At 36.9% G+C, this 14,631-nt stretch overlaps 1 protein-coding gene across 1 annotated transcript in view; it reads left to right on the forward strand.

Moving 5' to 3' along the window:
• The window catches only part of LOC109041985 (uncharacterized), a 36,615-nt gene that overhangs the window by 11,508 nt on the left and 10,476 nt on the right, over positions 1-14,631 (forward strand). The window contains exons 2-13 of the mRNA XM_072299901.1: positions 1,133-1,288; positions 2,960-3,043; positions 3,529-3,639; positions 4,855-5,049; positions 5,587-5,727; positions 5,990-7,143; positions 8,015-8,525; positions 9,188-9,469; positions 9,856-10,274; positions 11,067-11,495; positions 12,351-12,851; positions 13,744-14,064. Of these exons, the coding sequence (XP_072156002.1) occupies positions 1,133-1,288; positions 2,960-3,043; positions 3,529-3,639; positions 4,855-5,049; positions 5,587-5,727; positions 5,990-7,143; positions 8,015-8,525; positions 9,188-9,469; positions 9,856-10,274; positions 11,067-11,495; positions 12,351-12,851; positions 13,744-14,064 (4,304 nt within the window). The remainder of the gene's footprint in view (positions 1-1,132; positions 1,289-2,959; positions 3,044-3,528; positions 3,640-4,854; positions 5,050-5,586; positions 5,728-5,989; positions 7,144-8,014; positions 8,526-9,187; positions 9,470-9,855; positions 10,275-11,066; positions 11,496-12,350; positions 12,852-13,743; positions 14,065-14,631) is intronic.

Genomic DNA, 14,631 nt, shown 5'->3' on the forward strand with positions numbered 1-14,631 from the left:
GCGGTCCAATTCAGCCTAACCGGCTTGAATGGATGAATGCAGCCACGCTGCCGTGCTAAGGAAGAACGCCGTATGAACATTCGAGAGTCGCCAAATTTCCTCCGATAAAATGTCTCCTTTGAGGAACCCTATGAATATTTTTCGTTTAAATTTTCAGGAACTTTTGATGAAAGTGTGAACAAAATTATCTGAAAAAGTGGAAGAAAAATATCCACAAGTTTACCCCAGATGTCTACAAGCCCGGAATTTCCGGAAATAGTACTGATTTCTTAAGGGCGGTCCGGAAGTACTGAAAAAGTGCGGAAATTCCGCAAGAAGGTCCGGAATTTTTTCCATTTTTTGTCATTTTTGTCGCAGTTCAAATATTGGAAATTTTTTGAATTTCGTCAAATGGAGGTACTGAAAAAATACTGAATTATTCTGTTAAGGAGGCACTGAATTTCTAGAGTCCCTTTATACCCAGAGTTAAGACAACTCACTTTTGGTTCGGCTGAAAGTGGCCTAAAAAAAAATCCAATTCTGATTGGTTCTCGCTCATGGAGGCCGAAACGAGTGCACCAAGATGGCGGTACCTCGAATGTGAACAAGAATAATGAAAATATCACCTAATTGTGGTTTATCAAGAGTAAATTGTCATTTCCATCGGTCCAAAATGAAAAGAGAATAAGAAATTATTCACAAACCAATCTCATTTTCTTTTTAATTGATCAATTTGTTGATGTTGTTGTTTTTGTATGACAGACATCGCAGGATTCCTGATCCTTATACCTCAATATCGTTCGTTCGGGTGCACTCGTTTCGGCCTCCATGGCCAGCCAAGGCCGGCTGCCAGTCAGCTGATAATCGAGTTGTCTTAACTCTGGGTATAAAGGGACTCTATGAATTTCTTGGGAATGCACTGATAAAGTACCGTAAAAATACTGACTTTTGTCCTGTCACAAGGAATTCGTGTTTTATCAAAGGAAATTTGGCAACGCCTGAAGGTTCATACGGTGTTTTTCCCCAGCACGGCAGCACGGGCTTCGTTGTTTTCAACTTTGCCATCTGCATCGATGGTGGTATTTACTTGACTTTTAGGCGCAAACTTAATATTGTAATGCAAGACTGAGCCTCGTGAATTCTTTGTTTGCAGGAGGGAGCTCAATACCCGTGGGAATCGCCGTGGCCCGACAGCGCCAGCAGTCGGACTCGAATGTAAATATCGCTCCCGATCTGAGGTCGAGGAATCGGTCCCTGGCCACCAGGCTCAAAGACAATGCCACCGATGTCCCCAACCTCCCCGCCATGAGTAAGTATCCTCACCATGTTTTCGTCCGAGTCAAGGACTCCGAATAAAGGGTTTTTTCTTCCTAGTTTTTCATCGTATTAAACCCAAACCGAACTTCTGATAGGACCATGAAGCTCTTCACAGGGTTGCCACAGTCAGGAAATACCGGGAAATGTCAAGGGATTTTAAAAGTTAGGGAAAACTGGGAAATGACGAAAATGTCAGGGAAAATTTGTTATTTATTTGTATTCGAAATGGGTTTGAGGTTTTTTGAACAATAAATGCCTGAAAACTATTTTCAATTATGTCTTCTTAACCACTTATTGTATCTTCAATTTTCAGGAAATTTCACCAAAATTTGTTAGGGAATTTCACTTTCTAAATTCTATGGGAACCCTGTCTCTATCAGTCTAACTTGAAGAAAAATCCGTTCCGAGCATTTTAAAGCAGATTCTGAGCATAGACCTTTTTTTTTTTTTTTTTTTTTTTTTAGAGTTAGTCGACTTTTTGCTCCGAATTGTCTATCAAATATTTAATTTATGAATTGCACGTGGAATGGAAAAGAGGTTCTAATGATCCTTTGGAGGTGCATAACTGCATACCCCCTCCTCCTTTTGGTCACTAAACCTTGTGTTTTTTTATTCAATATTCTGAAAGTACCAGGTGAATAGACAACGTGGTGGTTTATGAGGTATTTTTTGGAGCCAAAATTCCGGACAAGCTCGCTTTTAAAAAGTTCAAAGACTCGAAGGAATTTCAAACGTGCTGGAATAGCGCGGGAAAATGATGGAAGTGATGTACTACGGCAATCAAATCGCTATCTCCTCTCCTTTTCCACCGATGTTTGTTAAAATAAAACGTATTTCAATGTGAAATTGTTGCTTGTCTATCGTAGACACCATGAGTAGGATTCAATTCTTTTATTCTGAAGATTTCGTTTCGAATTTTCTATTAACATTTACTCGGAGTATAGAAAGACATTTGACGGAAGTCGTGGAAACCCGTGCTCTCTTTTGATTGGTGCCGGATGAAATCTTCTGGTTCGGCGCGAAACCGGGGCGTTTTAAATTTGCGGAAAAGTTGCGCCATTTGAACTCCGTATTTCTCGTTTTCTGAATTACTTTTTCGCATTTTTAATGTGCCTGACGTGTTCTACGCGTCATTTAACTTCGGCTAAATGTATTCGCCAGTCAAAATTCGTCCATACTTTAGTGACCCATTAAGTAATCAATTATTTACTCTTATTCTGGGGTGGAGGGGGGTTTGGCAGTAGGATGGTTTAACCCCCTATTCCCTATCCATAAAACCTATCAGACTTGCCCTTATTTTTGATTGATATTGGTTACCCTGAGTCTGAAGATGTTCGGTAATAGGATACCTAAAATTTTCCGAGGGTTTCTATAAGGAGGTATGATCAAGTTTCTGGTTTTTTTTCTTTTTTTCTTTTTTTTACAGTTTAAGGGACTGAACGTAAAATATTTTCACAACCTTCATGTATGATTTGTTGAAGTCGTAATTTCATACCTCCTCTTCACATTAGAAGTAATTTAGGTCGTTTTCTTTTTCTCATTTCAATTTTTTCTCTTACATATCAAGCTGTTCAATCTTTAAATGACTTTTTTGCCAATTTTTCGATCAATTACTTTGTCTCTCTGTGTTCACAAACTATGAATGATTATTTGCTTATTGCAGCTGTTCTGTCCTGTGAAGACCACTCGACAAATAGTTTTTCCACTTGGTCTCCTCAGCCGCTACCTCAATGGCAATATCCATCAGGTGAGTCTTAAAATTCGTACGCATTCAATAATGATATCCGTGAAATATGAGTAAACATTTTATATTTTTTATTCAGTAGCCTCATTGAATGGAAAAGATCCTACCGAAAGTTCATTTTGTTGCTGATGTTTAATCAAGTCTATTTACTCACTACATTATATGCAATGTCTTTATTACACTTTTTGTAAAATTTTATGTGGACTCAATTTGCTTACCTGCATCTGTAATATTTTTAATTTTCTCCCTAAAAACTTCTGGAGGGATTGTGGACTCAAAACGGGAAGGATATCATGATTCTTAATTTCTCAAAATTCTTTTCTTTATATATTGAGGGTAATAAGTTCTCAAAATAAATATTTTAATTATAAGTACACTAGGAACAATAGTAAAACGCCTAGTATTGCCTCAATGAAAAATCCTCAATTGTTACCAGCAAATTTGTACCTAGATTACTTTATTAATACTTTATTAACTTCAATTTTCAGCTGTGCCCCTGGAGCAACCTCTTCCTTTTCACCCTCCTGTTGGATTTCAGCTAGCCAGAGATTCCGTCAGTGGGCAATTTCTATTGATACCTCCAACTCAGCCGAATTTAGGTTTGTTCATTTTATTTTCCGTTTTCTTTACCTTTTTCTAGCTGATAGAATTTCATATTTCATATCAAAGTATCCTCATCCAAAATTTAAGAAAGAAAAAGAATAATAGAAGCCTCAAATGTAATACAATGGATCGATGCATATATTTTAATGGTATCTAAATAAAAATTCAGTTATTTTTCAAGCTCTCTATTCAATATGATACATGAAGGGGCAATTAGTTTATTTCCAGCCAGGCAATAGTTCTCAACTAGACTTTAAGAAGATTTAATGACTGATAGAAGCCTTGATAAGCAACCTGTCCAGGGTAAAATTGTGGCATCTCAAATGAAGCCATGAGAGTATGGAACCCTGTCTCTTAAGACATGTTTTCATCTGGTAATTTAGAGCAAATGCTGAAGATTTGTTTTTTGCATAGTGCCGTACTGTCTAGTTTGTGTCTCTCCATTCTTAAATCCTTTCGTTTACTAACAAGCAACGTATCAAAATGAAAATCTCAAGTTCAAGAGTTCTACGCTCTTCCTAGCTAAGTCCCATTTTTCTAGTTAACCTGCCATGTTTGTTTTACTCGGTTATTTTGGATGAATATTTCAGAGGGTATCAAAATCACATTTCTTTCCCTAGTATTTATGTCGTGGATTTTTCCTCTAATATAGCGCATTCTCTTGAGTAAGGGAGTTGAAGTAAAGTATTTCACTTGATTCTTCTTGTAATAAGAATTAAGGTTTTATCAGGCTTTTTGGCAATTTTAAGGCATCCTTCAGGCAATTTTAACTGGGCAATTTAATTTTTTATGAGATAACGTTTGTGCGAATCCCTTTGAAAATGTGAAGGAATTTGCTTTGTACTATGGAGACAATTCACTAAAATTTGCACGAAAATCTGCACAACTGTTTTCACTGAAAAAATTAAATTAGTCAATTAAATTTGGCAATAGCTGATGTGGCTTGGTTCCTTTCTGTTTAACGCGGTTCAATTGTACTTGCCCTGAAGCTACTACTTTCAAAAGTCTTTCAATCCTATGCTGTTCAAGTGTTGCCCAGCCCCTACTTCTTATTTCGTTATAAAAGAAGAAATATCACATTTTGTCAGGCAGAGATCGTCTAGAAAGAAAGTACGACAATTGAAACAATTTGACCTCTACAGAATATTATCATACCTAATATCTACAAGCATGTGACTGTATCCTCACTTTGTCATTTTTGTCGTTTTTAGACTCCCTTCAAAGGACAGTCGTCTGGCCAAACAACATGACTGCAACGCAGCCACTATTATTGCCCACTCAACCAAGTCATCATGTTGTTGTTGATCGACTTGTTGCGGTTGCTGCAACTCCTTCCTCAAATGAAAGCAGCAAGCGGAAATCTCAGTCTGCAACCATGATAAAAATAGAAGAGTCTCCTATCACAGGTGAGTTTACTTAGATATAATTGATTATGTTTGATGGGTTTGCCTCTCACATACAGAGAATACAAAAAAAAAAAAAAAAAAAAAAAAAAAAAAAAAAAAAAAAAAAAAAGTTCAATGGTCACTTTGAGCTGAAATTCAAAATAAATCTTAAAATTACCATATATGTACTTCAGCTCTTTATGTATAATCTCATTTGTTTGTCATTAGACAAACCATTCATAGACCCATTGCTAATGGAAATTCTGAAGTAAGGAAAATAGTCTTAAAGTTGTATACAGGTCAATTTGTAGCAATTTTATTTATATTTCAGCTATTCATACATTTCTGTAGTAATAAAAGTATGAAATTCGGTTTAAACGCTTCTATAAATTTATCTTTATGATTAAGGGTGTACCCTTTTTGGTTTTTTCAAGCAAGAGTAAAGTTATGTATTTGGTTTGGTTATGTATGGAAGTTTTATACACACTCGATAATTTGCGGCATAAATTTGAACTTATCAAGTAAAAATCTAATGAAAGATTCCCTCATTATTTTCAGGCATGATGATGTCTTGTGAATATTCCAAGTCTTCACAGTCTTCTGTCACGCAGCAAAATGGATTAGCTTTAATTCAACCTCTTCAAAATAACGGGTCTCCTCTCATTGGTCAACCACATTTTTCCACTATTTCAAGTTCAGGTAAACTTTTCATACATTCATTCAAATATGTAGAAAATTACATGTCATTTATAATCTGGTCCTGTATTGACTTCTATCTTACACAGGACTATATTTCTTGTAGTATTAGGTACCTTTCGGTATCCTCAGCTGTTTCTTCAATTATTAAAAAAATCTTCACAACTTTAGTTTCAGAATGTTGATCAATTTTTGTCTGTAGGTATTTCGATCACCAAGATTAATAATTATTCAATTAATTATTAAACAATTGCCCTTGTTACAGGTTCAGTGCTAATACAACACATATCAGGCACCAGTTCAATCACTCCAACATTACAATTGAATCCTCAACAACTGTCAACAAACAATACTACAAACTCTCTGCTAATCGCTAGTGCGCAGCAGTTGTCAACAGATGCTACAACTGCACACTCATTACTCAACCAGCACAGCTCTGGTTCACTTGTAATAAATACCCAAGAAATCGGGTCTCAAATCATCGGACAGCTGTCTTCACCATTTATAAATCAGCATCCAGCCCTGATCAATAACATATCAATGAATCAGCCTTTTGTCTCTACATCCAACATGTCATCAACAAACCATCAGTCATTTGTGAATCTTTCAGCTAATAATCAATCTTTTGTGTCCAGCACTAACATCATATCGCCCAATTTCTCAAACCATCAGTCTGTGAATGTTTTAGCTTCAAGCAATGATTTACACGCAACATCCACCGCACAAAGCAACTTTATTTCCCCAGAGAACATGATTAACTATTGCCGACCACCAACAATAAATATAATTTCGCCTGATATGAATTTACCCTCACCAGTGCTTGCAAATAATACACAAGGTTTCATTTCCTCCTCTAAAATTACACTTTCCAATCAAGATAACCGGGTCAAAGAAGACTATGAGCAAGGAAATCATTCAAAATACCTGGGACCTGAAGTGTCTGAATCCTTGAGAGACTCTCTAAATAGTGGCTCACAATTCCACCATAATGAGGAGATGCCTCCGAAAAAACTCATTGATGCATCAGTAGCAACATCAATATCATCTGAGTGTGATGAAGATGAATACTGCGATGAACCAGACAAAGATGACGAAAATAGTCGACTGGAAAGTGAGGCAGAAAAAAGTGTCTGTGATGAAGAAAATAGTGATAAACCCGATAATAATGAAAATAGTTGTAGAAACGATTATAGTGATACTAGTGTTACCAATATCAAAAGTAGTGAGAGGAAGAATTATGATCATTCATTCAGTGAAAGTAGAAATATTGACAAGACTGACGACGATTGTATACTTAGTGATGATCAGAGTGGAAATGAAAGCGATCACTCAGTTTGTGAATTTGAAGAGAATAGCAGTGACAATCAGAAACCTGTTATACGCATCAAAGATCCGTCAGTAACCACAAGCCGATCTCAGGTAATTTACCTTATGAGTTTCTTATTTTCTATAGTTTCTCCTAAACAAAAATTTTCTGGTTTAGTATGGGAAACACATGTACTCAGTGTTATTTTCTGTTGATTGTTTTTTCATGTTGTCGAAAACATTTTTTCATCATGAGAATTTCAATGAAAACTGGAGGGGATAGTCCCAAGTTAATGCTTGGTTGTACCTTACACAGAACAATTTTGGCTGTTTAACGATGTCAAGCCATGGCTTGACACTGTCAGATCGGTCGGAAATCATATCCTTTTTTAAATTTAAATTTTCATTAAGCCTAGAGAAGAAAGGTAAAAAAACCTGAATTTATCAGCACATGGTCATTAAATTGACATTGAATCTAAATTCCAGAAATACTATTGAATTTTTCAAAAATGAAGGTGTGCATGCAGAGGGGTACCTCTCGGTTCCTCTGTCTCAGAATCTCTGTGAATGTTTCATCTATTGTGATGAATATGATTCCTTGAAACTTTTAGTGAATATTCTTCATAATTTTATAATGCTTTAAATGAAAAAAAAAAATCCACCCAATATTTTCCTTTCTGAAATACAAATTAGTCGTAGAGATTCTAAAACAATGTAACCGAGAAGTGCCCTTTCTGCACCCATTGCCTTAAATACTTATAAATAAAAATATTTTAGAAAAATGATGTCCTTCAAACCTACAGGTAGATTTTGATTTTCTCCTATTGTTAAAGATGTCATTCCAATGCTATGTTGCATTGCTATTTGAAGGGAACTAAACAATATTATGGCAAGAATTTTTCAGCTATTTTTTTTCAGTAGGTATATCTACTTGTTTCTTTGATGAAGTAGAAATTTTCTGAAGGTGTTGTATTCATTGTTTCAGGCAACTTCTCCCGTAAATTTTCCTGACCAATATTCTGACACACAAGATGAAGAAAGAGAGGATGTGGAAACAATGGTCGCACACATACTTGCATGTGATGTTGGTACCTGCGTTGATAGCTCAAAGCCTTTAAGGATCAAGGAAGAAGAATATCCTTTGATCAAGCCTGAGAACTCCTTAGACCTTAGTGGATTGGAACTGCTATCAAATAGTATCGAGCAGTTTGAGCACAAATTAATCGTCGAGGAGAAATTTGTCCCCGGAATAAAAACAGAGGGCTCACGTAGCCTGGAAACGGCCAGTCCGCACTCTGTTGAGGACAGCAAGGAAGGTGAAGAGAAAAAGTGTCCCTCCCCACCTCCATCTGTTACCGAATCAACAGAAATTAGTGATAGTGAGAATCTAAGTGGGCTCGGTCTCCTATGTGCACTGGCACATCAGCGGTATCTGGAGGAAGAGACTGTGGAAGATTCAGATCACAATCCAGAGCATACACCGGAGAGTTATTCCAGTAAGTATTATTTCTGTCAAATTCTCATTGTATAATTGGGTAGCCATTTTTACGCTGCAATGAATGAGAAAGGGTATTCAGCGCTGCCCCTTTCAGAGACAAAAACTCAAGCTTTTTCAGTGTAACGTTGACTTACCAAGCCAATAAAAGTGCGGTTTGGATCATTTTCTCACCAAATAGACCAATGGGTAATGGGTTTGCTTGTCACCCTTATCCTGGATTGATGATCAGTTCCATGAGACCCAAAATGCTGCTGCAGTTACCTGCCTGATGGTCATTACTCGTGTTGCTCCCAACAGCGTAACTCTAAAAGGGAGAATTCACTCTCTTGAATCTTCTCCCTCCCTGCAGAGGATTTTTGATTTTACAGAAACAAGCATTGATGGTTATGATCCTTATTTATAATTTTTACATTGCCTTTGAGACCTTTGTCATCCACGGAAAGAATAATACTTCTCTTCTTTACAAGTTCTGTTTTTTTTCTGACTTTCTCCATGTTACTCATTTGTCATCTTTATTTATGACCTTAGGATATTGTCATTAGAATCACCATTTCATGTTTGCATTGAGGATCTCAATCTGATCAGATTTTTCTCCGTAACGAATCATCGAGTAAATGTTGTACTTTAATTTATTTTACATTCTGTTCTCTGTGCTTACAGTGAGAAATGATAATCATAACCACCATAGTTATCACAGCCGTGAAGCTGAAATAGAAGCCAAGAGGATCCTAGCATCCAAGCAGTATAGTTCCTACACTCGTCCAGCAAGTCCAGAATATGACGCCGCTGAAATGGAAATGAGGTGTCGTATGGCTGAGTTGCAAAAGTTGTACCAGCAAAAACAAAAGGAGCTGTCGAAACTCACTCCAAGGAAGTACCGAACCAGCGAATCATCAACTGCAAGCAATCCTAGCACAACAGCAGCCCCTGTCGTAAAGAGAGGTAGGTCTTGCAGTCAGTCTTAAGGAATCATTGTTTGAGAGGACTGAGAGCATTTTGCATGTTCGCCAAAACTTAATTTTAGGGATCTAGCGCAGGAAAAACAGGAAAAAATCCAGTTTATCAGGAACAGAAATGAGCTCTATGTTCAGGTAGAATGTCAAAGATTTTCAAATAGGATGAAAATTTGGCACCATCATGCTACTTTTTGGATCAGCCCCGGTTCAAAATCAATTTATTTTATGTCTTGACGATTTGAAGTCTGAATTTGAAACAAATCAACTGATTAGCTATTGAAATTTTTACACTGTTTATTTACCCCATATTTTGTTTATTATTAAATCAATTACTCCTATTTTTTCTTTAAATTGCTGTTTTTATTTTCTCAGGCCCAGGTCGACCCAGAAAGAATTTTGATGTCAGTTTACCGAAGTCTCCAAAAAAGAAAGACTCCTCTGAAGATCCTCCCTCTCCTCATGCGTTCGGTAGTCCAAAGAAAACTCCGCGCTTATATTTGACTGTTGCCATGAAACGTAAAAGATCTGAATCTCCTTCGAGACCTCGAAAGCAACGTTTGACAGCTGAAGGGGATTTATCTCCGCCAGTCTTAGAACCTATTTGCCCCACAACACCAAAAGTATCCGCTAAGTTGGATATCTTGAAGCCACCTACGTTGACACCAAACAAGACCATTGATAAACTTGTTGAGTTAAAATCCAACAAGACATCAAATCGGGGAACGTATCGATTTTCTAAAAAGAAAGGATCTTTGCAAAATGGCAGTCGCAGCACTAGTCCTTATCATCAGGTAATTTATAGCTTAGATTTTTTGCATTTTATTGTCAAAGAGGATGCTACGGAGGATATGGGAGGGGCCATAGGAAGACATTAATATTTTTAAAAATTTTCCTCTTGTCGCTAAGCAAATCAGTTAGTTTTATTCTAAGAGTTTTAATAAAACAGTTATGTGTAAATGTGTAGGACCAGTAACATATGTTAGGCATGTATACCAAAGGAATTAAAAGAATTACAGCGTAGGGATTAAGACATGCAATGGATATCACTCGTAAAAAACACCCAAGGCTCTACCAGACTCCTCAGCTACTTAGGAATTTTTGATCTCTCTATGGATAATATCGGTTTACCGAATGTAATTCCTGCTGGAACGTAGTTTAGTAATATGGTCTCGTCTGCAGAAATGTTGAAAGAAAAGCGCTCTATGTGCGTAAGGCCAGCCAAGAGGCTATTTCAATTTTGTTGGTCTATTGTTCAGGGCTTACTGTACAGAAGTATCTGAATCCTTGCTTCTATACGGCCGAATATTAACCAAATTTTTCTGTGAAACATATAGGCTTTTTGAGAAAGTCCAATGTAAATATGGCTGGTTTGTTTGATGCTATCCAACAATGAAGTAGCACTTTGAACATTATTGCCAAATCGTATTACCTATTGATTCATTTCACTACAATCAATAATCCCTCTGTGTTTTACCAACAAATCTGAATGAATACTTTCAGATCTACCTGTTGATAAACTCAAACCTTGTTGATTATTGTTCAATTTCACATTATTTTATTTAACTTTTCGCACAATTTTTCAGGATTCTGATGACTCGTTGGAGGAAATGCCTCTGTCGCCTCCTCGACTCTCTCCTGTATCTGCTTCTCCTGTCGCCTCTCCGTCTTTGCCATCATCATCTCAAAAACGAAAAGTTGGTCGTCCTAGGAAACATACGGATAACAACTTCAATAATCTTACGGAAACTTTAGTCTCAAAAACTCCTAGAGTTACTTCTAAAAATAATCTAGTCGGCTTAATAATAAGTAGTAAAACTCATCAAAACTCACGCTTCAAATGTGATAAAAGCTCAGTCAGCAGTGAGAAATGCTTCAAGCAGACTCTAAGTCGTGATGGTTCGCCTGTAAATAGGCTGAGTGGGACTTCAAAAATCTCCTCTAGCATCTCGAGTGATCACGACGAAGAGTATAAACCAAACAAAATTCGTCCAAAACTAAAAGCTGAAGCCAAGGTAATTAATTTTTTATCACTAATTAAACATAGTGCTTTAGATGTTCGTAGAACTAAAATCCTCAAAATCATGGTGGATAGACTCAATTCAACCTAATAGCATTGTCAAGTGCAATAATCTTTGCTTAATAGAGATATGCTTAGCCCATGTTGCAAGCCCATGTTTCAAGAAGTTTCTGCAATTTACTTGCTCTACTGTACAGCTATTCTGCTGTGCCTTGGGGAAAATGCAGTGGGAGCATTCGAGAGTTGTCAAATTTCTTCTTAGAAAATCTGCATTCTAGAAGAGAGCTATGAGTATTTTTCCTTGAAATTTTCAGATTTTCTAGATCAAATTATGGGCAAATCCCTCTGAAAAATCTGAAGAGAAATATTTAAAAAAATTCCTGAAAATTCTTATTTTGTCAAAAGAAATTTGGCAATGCCTGGCGGCTCATACAGCGTTCTTCCTTAGGACGTCAGTATTGCGATCTGATTACATTAATCCTACGGGGATCAGAGAAATCAAGCAAACGGAGTGGTTAAGTTAGGTCCAGCAGCCTATACTTGACAGTTATTTCTTTTCATTTTTTTTTTTATTAGTAGACGTTGGATTTTTTTTGTTTAGTGCTCCAGGCTTTTCAGAACAACTTGTTGTCAGGGCCCCCTTTTCGATGTTTACTGTTAGTTGATTTTATTTAAACTAGAATTTTGAAATAATTTTTCATTTGAAAAATACATTCCATTTTCACAAGTGTCACCATAAAAGTGACAGTTTAGCTGATTTTCCAGTATCATATCTTGGTATCAACATAAATCTCTGAATTATCTTGGTAAGATTTGTTGAACTTAAAACATGACTGAAACATTTTTGCAGGTCAAATCATGGGTTGGAGAAGAAGATGACGTTTTAGACTGGACTTCTAGCATGAGTCCAGATGATCATCAAAATGGTTTTGGAAACAGCATGAGCCCAAAAGTTGATTTCACCCCCAGGTCCTCGTTAAAGAACAAATCACCGCTAAGCCCTCATGCTTGCAACCGAAAACCAGTGGTTCCTCCCACCAAGAAAATGAAACCTATGTCAGAGGTGCATGCCAAATTAGAACTCAAAAAGTCCTCTCCTGAGGCGGTTATCACCAAACACGACTCAAATTGCCAACCTTTGATAGCTGATGAGTCTTTAAGTTGCAGTATAACTCCAGAACATCTGTCAGCTGATAAACTGCCTCTAAGAGCGCTGATCAATATTGGTGGACTATTTTACGCCGGGCAGTTGACAGCCATAGAGCCGCCTGACTTGTATGGACTGACTTTGGATGGTGAAAGGGGTCACCGCAGTCATATACACACAAGAGAAGAAATTCTAAATCAGGCTGTAAGTACTCTTTTTTAACTTCTTGACAAGTTACTGATAAAAAAATAGAAATCTTAATATCTTGGGAGTGAGAGACTCAAAACCTTGAGAGCGAGGGAAATTTTGAATAAGAGGAAATTGCAGCTTGGTAAAAGAGGATTTGGTGGGACAATCTGTAATGTAATCAAAACCTAATTTTTTTATCACAAATTAATATTGTCATATTTGATGTTATTTCTTGTAAGGATACATATCATCTCTCATTGGTTGAAGCACATACATTCAGAGTTGTCTTAATTGAATATTTGGAAAGATAAAAATCTCAAAATATCTCTTATTCTTGCAAAAAAATTTCTTTATCACTGAAACTATGTCATTGGTAACTCACATAAATTACCGTATTTTTGAATCCAGACCTAGGGTGGCTCTGAAACTATCTTAGGAGAATTTTGATTCTTCGCTTTCTTCCCCTTTTTTTTATAGTTTTTTAATGTCACCAGCTTCAAACTGGAAGTGAAGTGTAAAAAAAAAAGAAGATTACTACGGTTTTGAAGATATAAATAAATCTCCAACATTACAATTTGTGTCTACTTAACATGTGTTAGTTTAAATTGATAAACCGTATCAATGCCCCATGTGCGAGCCCGCCTGCCCGCATATCTTCATCTGCAATGTTGCAAACTTCCCAACATACTTCATTTTTGCCTTAAAAAACGAACGAAGTCATCATAATTTCTGAAGAAGCTCCTTGATTTTTCTTCTCTGTTAGCAGAATATTCTGTATTAATTTCAAGCTCTACAATTGACTTGTTTCTCTTTGAAAAAATAAAATAGGAAATTCATTGTTATCAATATTACTGTTAAATCGATTTTCATTTACCCCTCATCTTATCAACTTTTTTCAATTTTTCAGGTTCTGGAAGTGAAACTTAGCCGTATGTTACCTGTGGGATCTCGCGTGTGTGCTTACTGGTCTCAGCAATATCGATGTCTCTACCCTGGAACTGTTGCCCCCTCTTCATCACCGACGCAACACGAAATAAAAAATAGTGCCGAGAAATTTATCTCAGTAGAATTCGATGATGGAGACTCAGGCCGAATATCTGTAGAAGATGTACGTCTTTTACCCCAGTCATATCCAACCATGGTCTATGATCCAAACCCCTTGCTCACACTCGGGAAAAGAAAACGCCGAATTTCTTCCATGAGTTGTGAAAGTAATCCCAAAGACAGGGTAAGAACATCTTCATCTAAAATAATACCAATTCATCAGGAATCTAATTGTATGCCTCTTTTTTTTCTCTTTTTATCATAAAATAATGTTTCTAAAAGAATTTGAAGTCCATCTGTCCACCAGAAATAATATTAAAAAGGGTTGTTTGATTTCCTTTGAATAGTCTCTAGGGGTGATCAAACGAATTCTTGCCGGAACGCTATCGGTATCGTCTCTTACCAAAACTGGTGGCAGTACCGACAGTGGTGATATCTTTAACAGCCCGCCTTATCAGAGTTTTGAGAGCTTGCACTCAATGCATTGTTGTCCCGTGTGTCGGTTTGTCAGATTGCCTGGCGCAGCGGCGAGTAAAATAGATGTATAAATGGCAACAGCTTATTTTTGTCAGCTACGAAAACTCAGATCGCTATCGGTAAGAGCGCTCTAATCGTAACTTTTTCTTGAAGGAACTGTTTTGGTAGCTTACCGACAACCGATAGAACAGCCCTAATAGTCCCCAATGCCAATTTTGGCAGTAAACATTGTGCCATTTAAAGTGCTGCACATCGACCTGCCACCAACTCTTAA

This window comes from Bemisia tabaci, chromosome 4, assembly GCF_918797505.1.
Source record: "Bemisia tabaci chromosome 4, PGI_BMITA_v3".
NCBI classification, from domain to species: Eukaryota; Metazoa; Arthropoda; class Insecta; order Hemiptera; family Aleyrodidae; genus Bemisia; species Bemisia tabaci.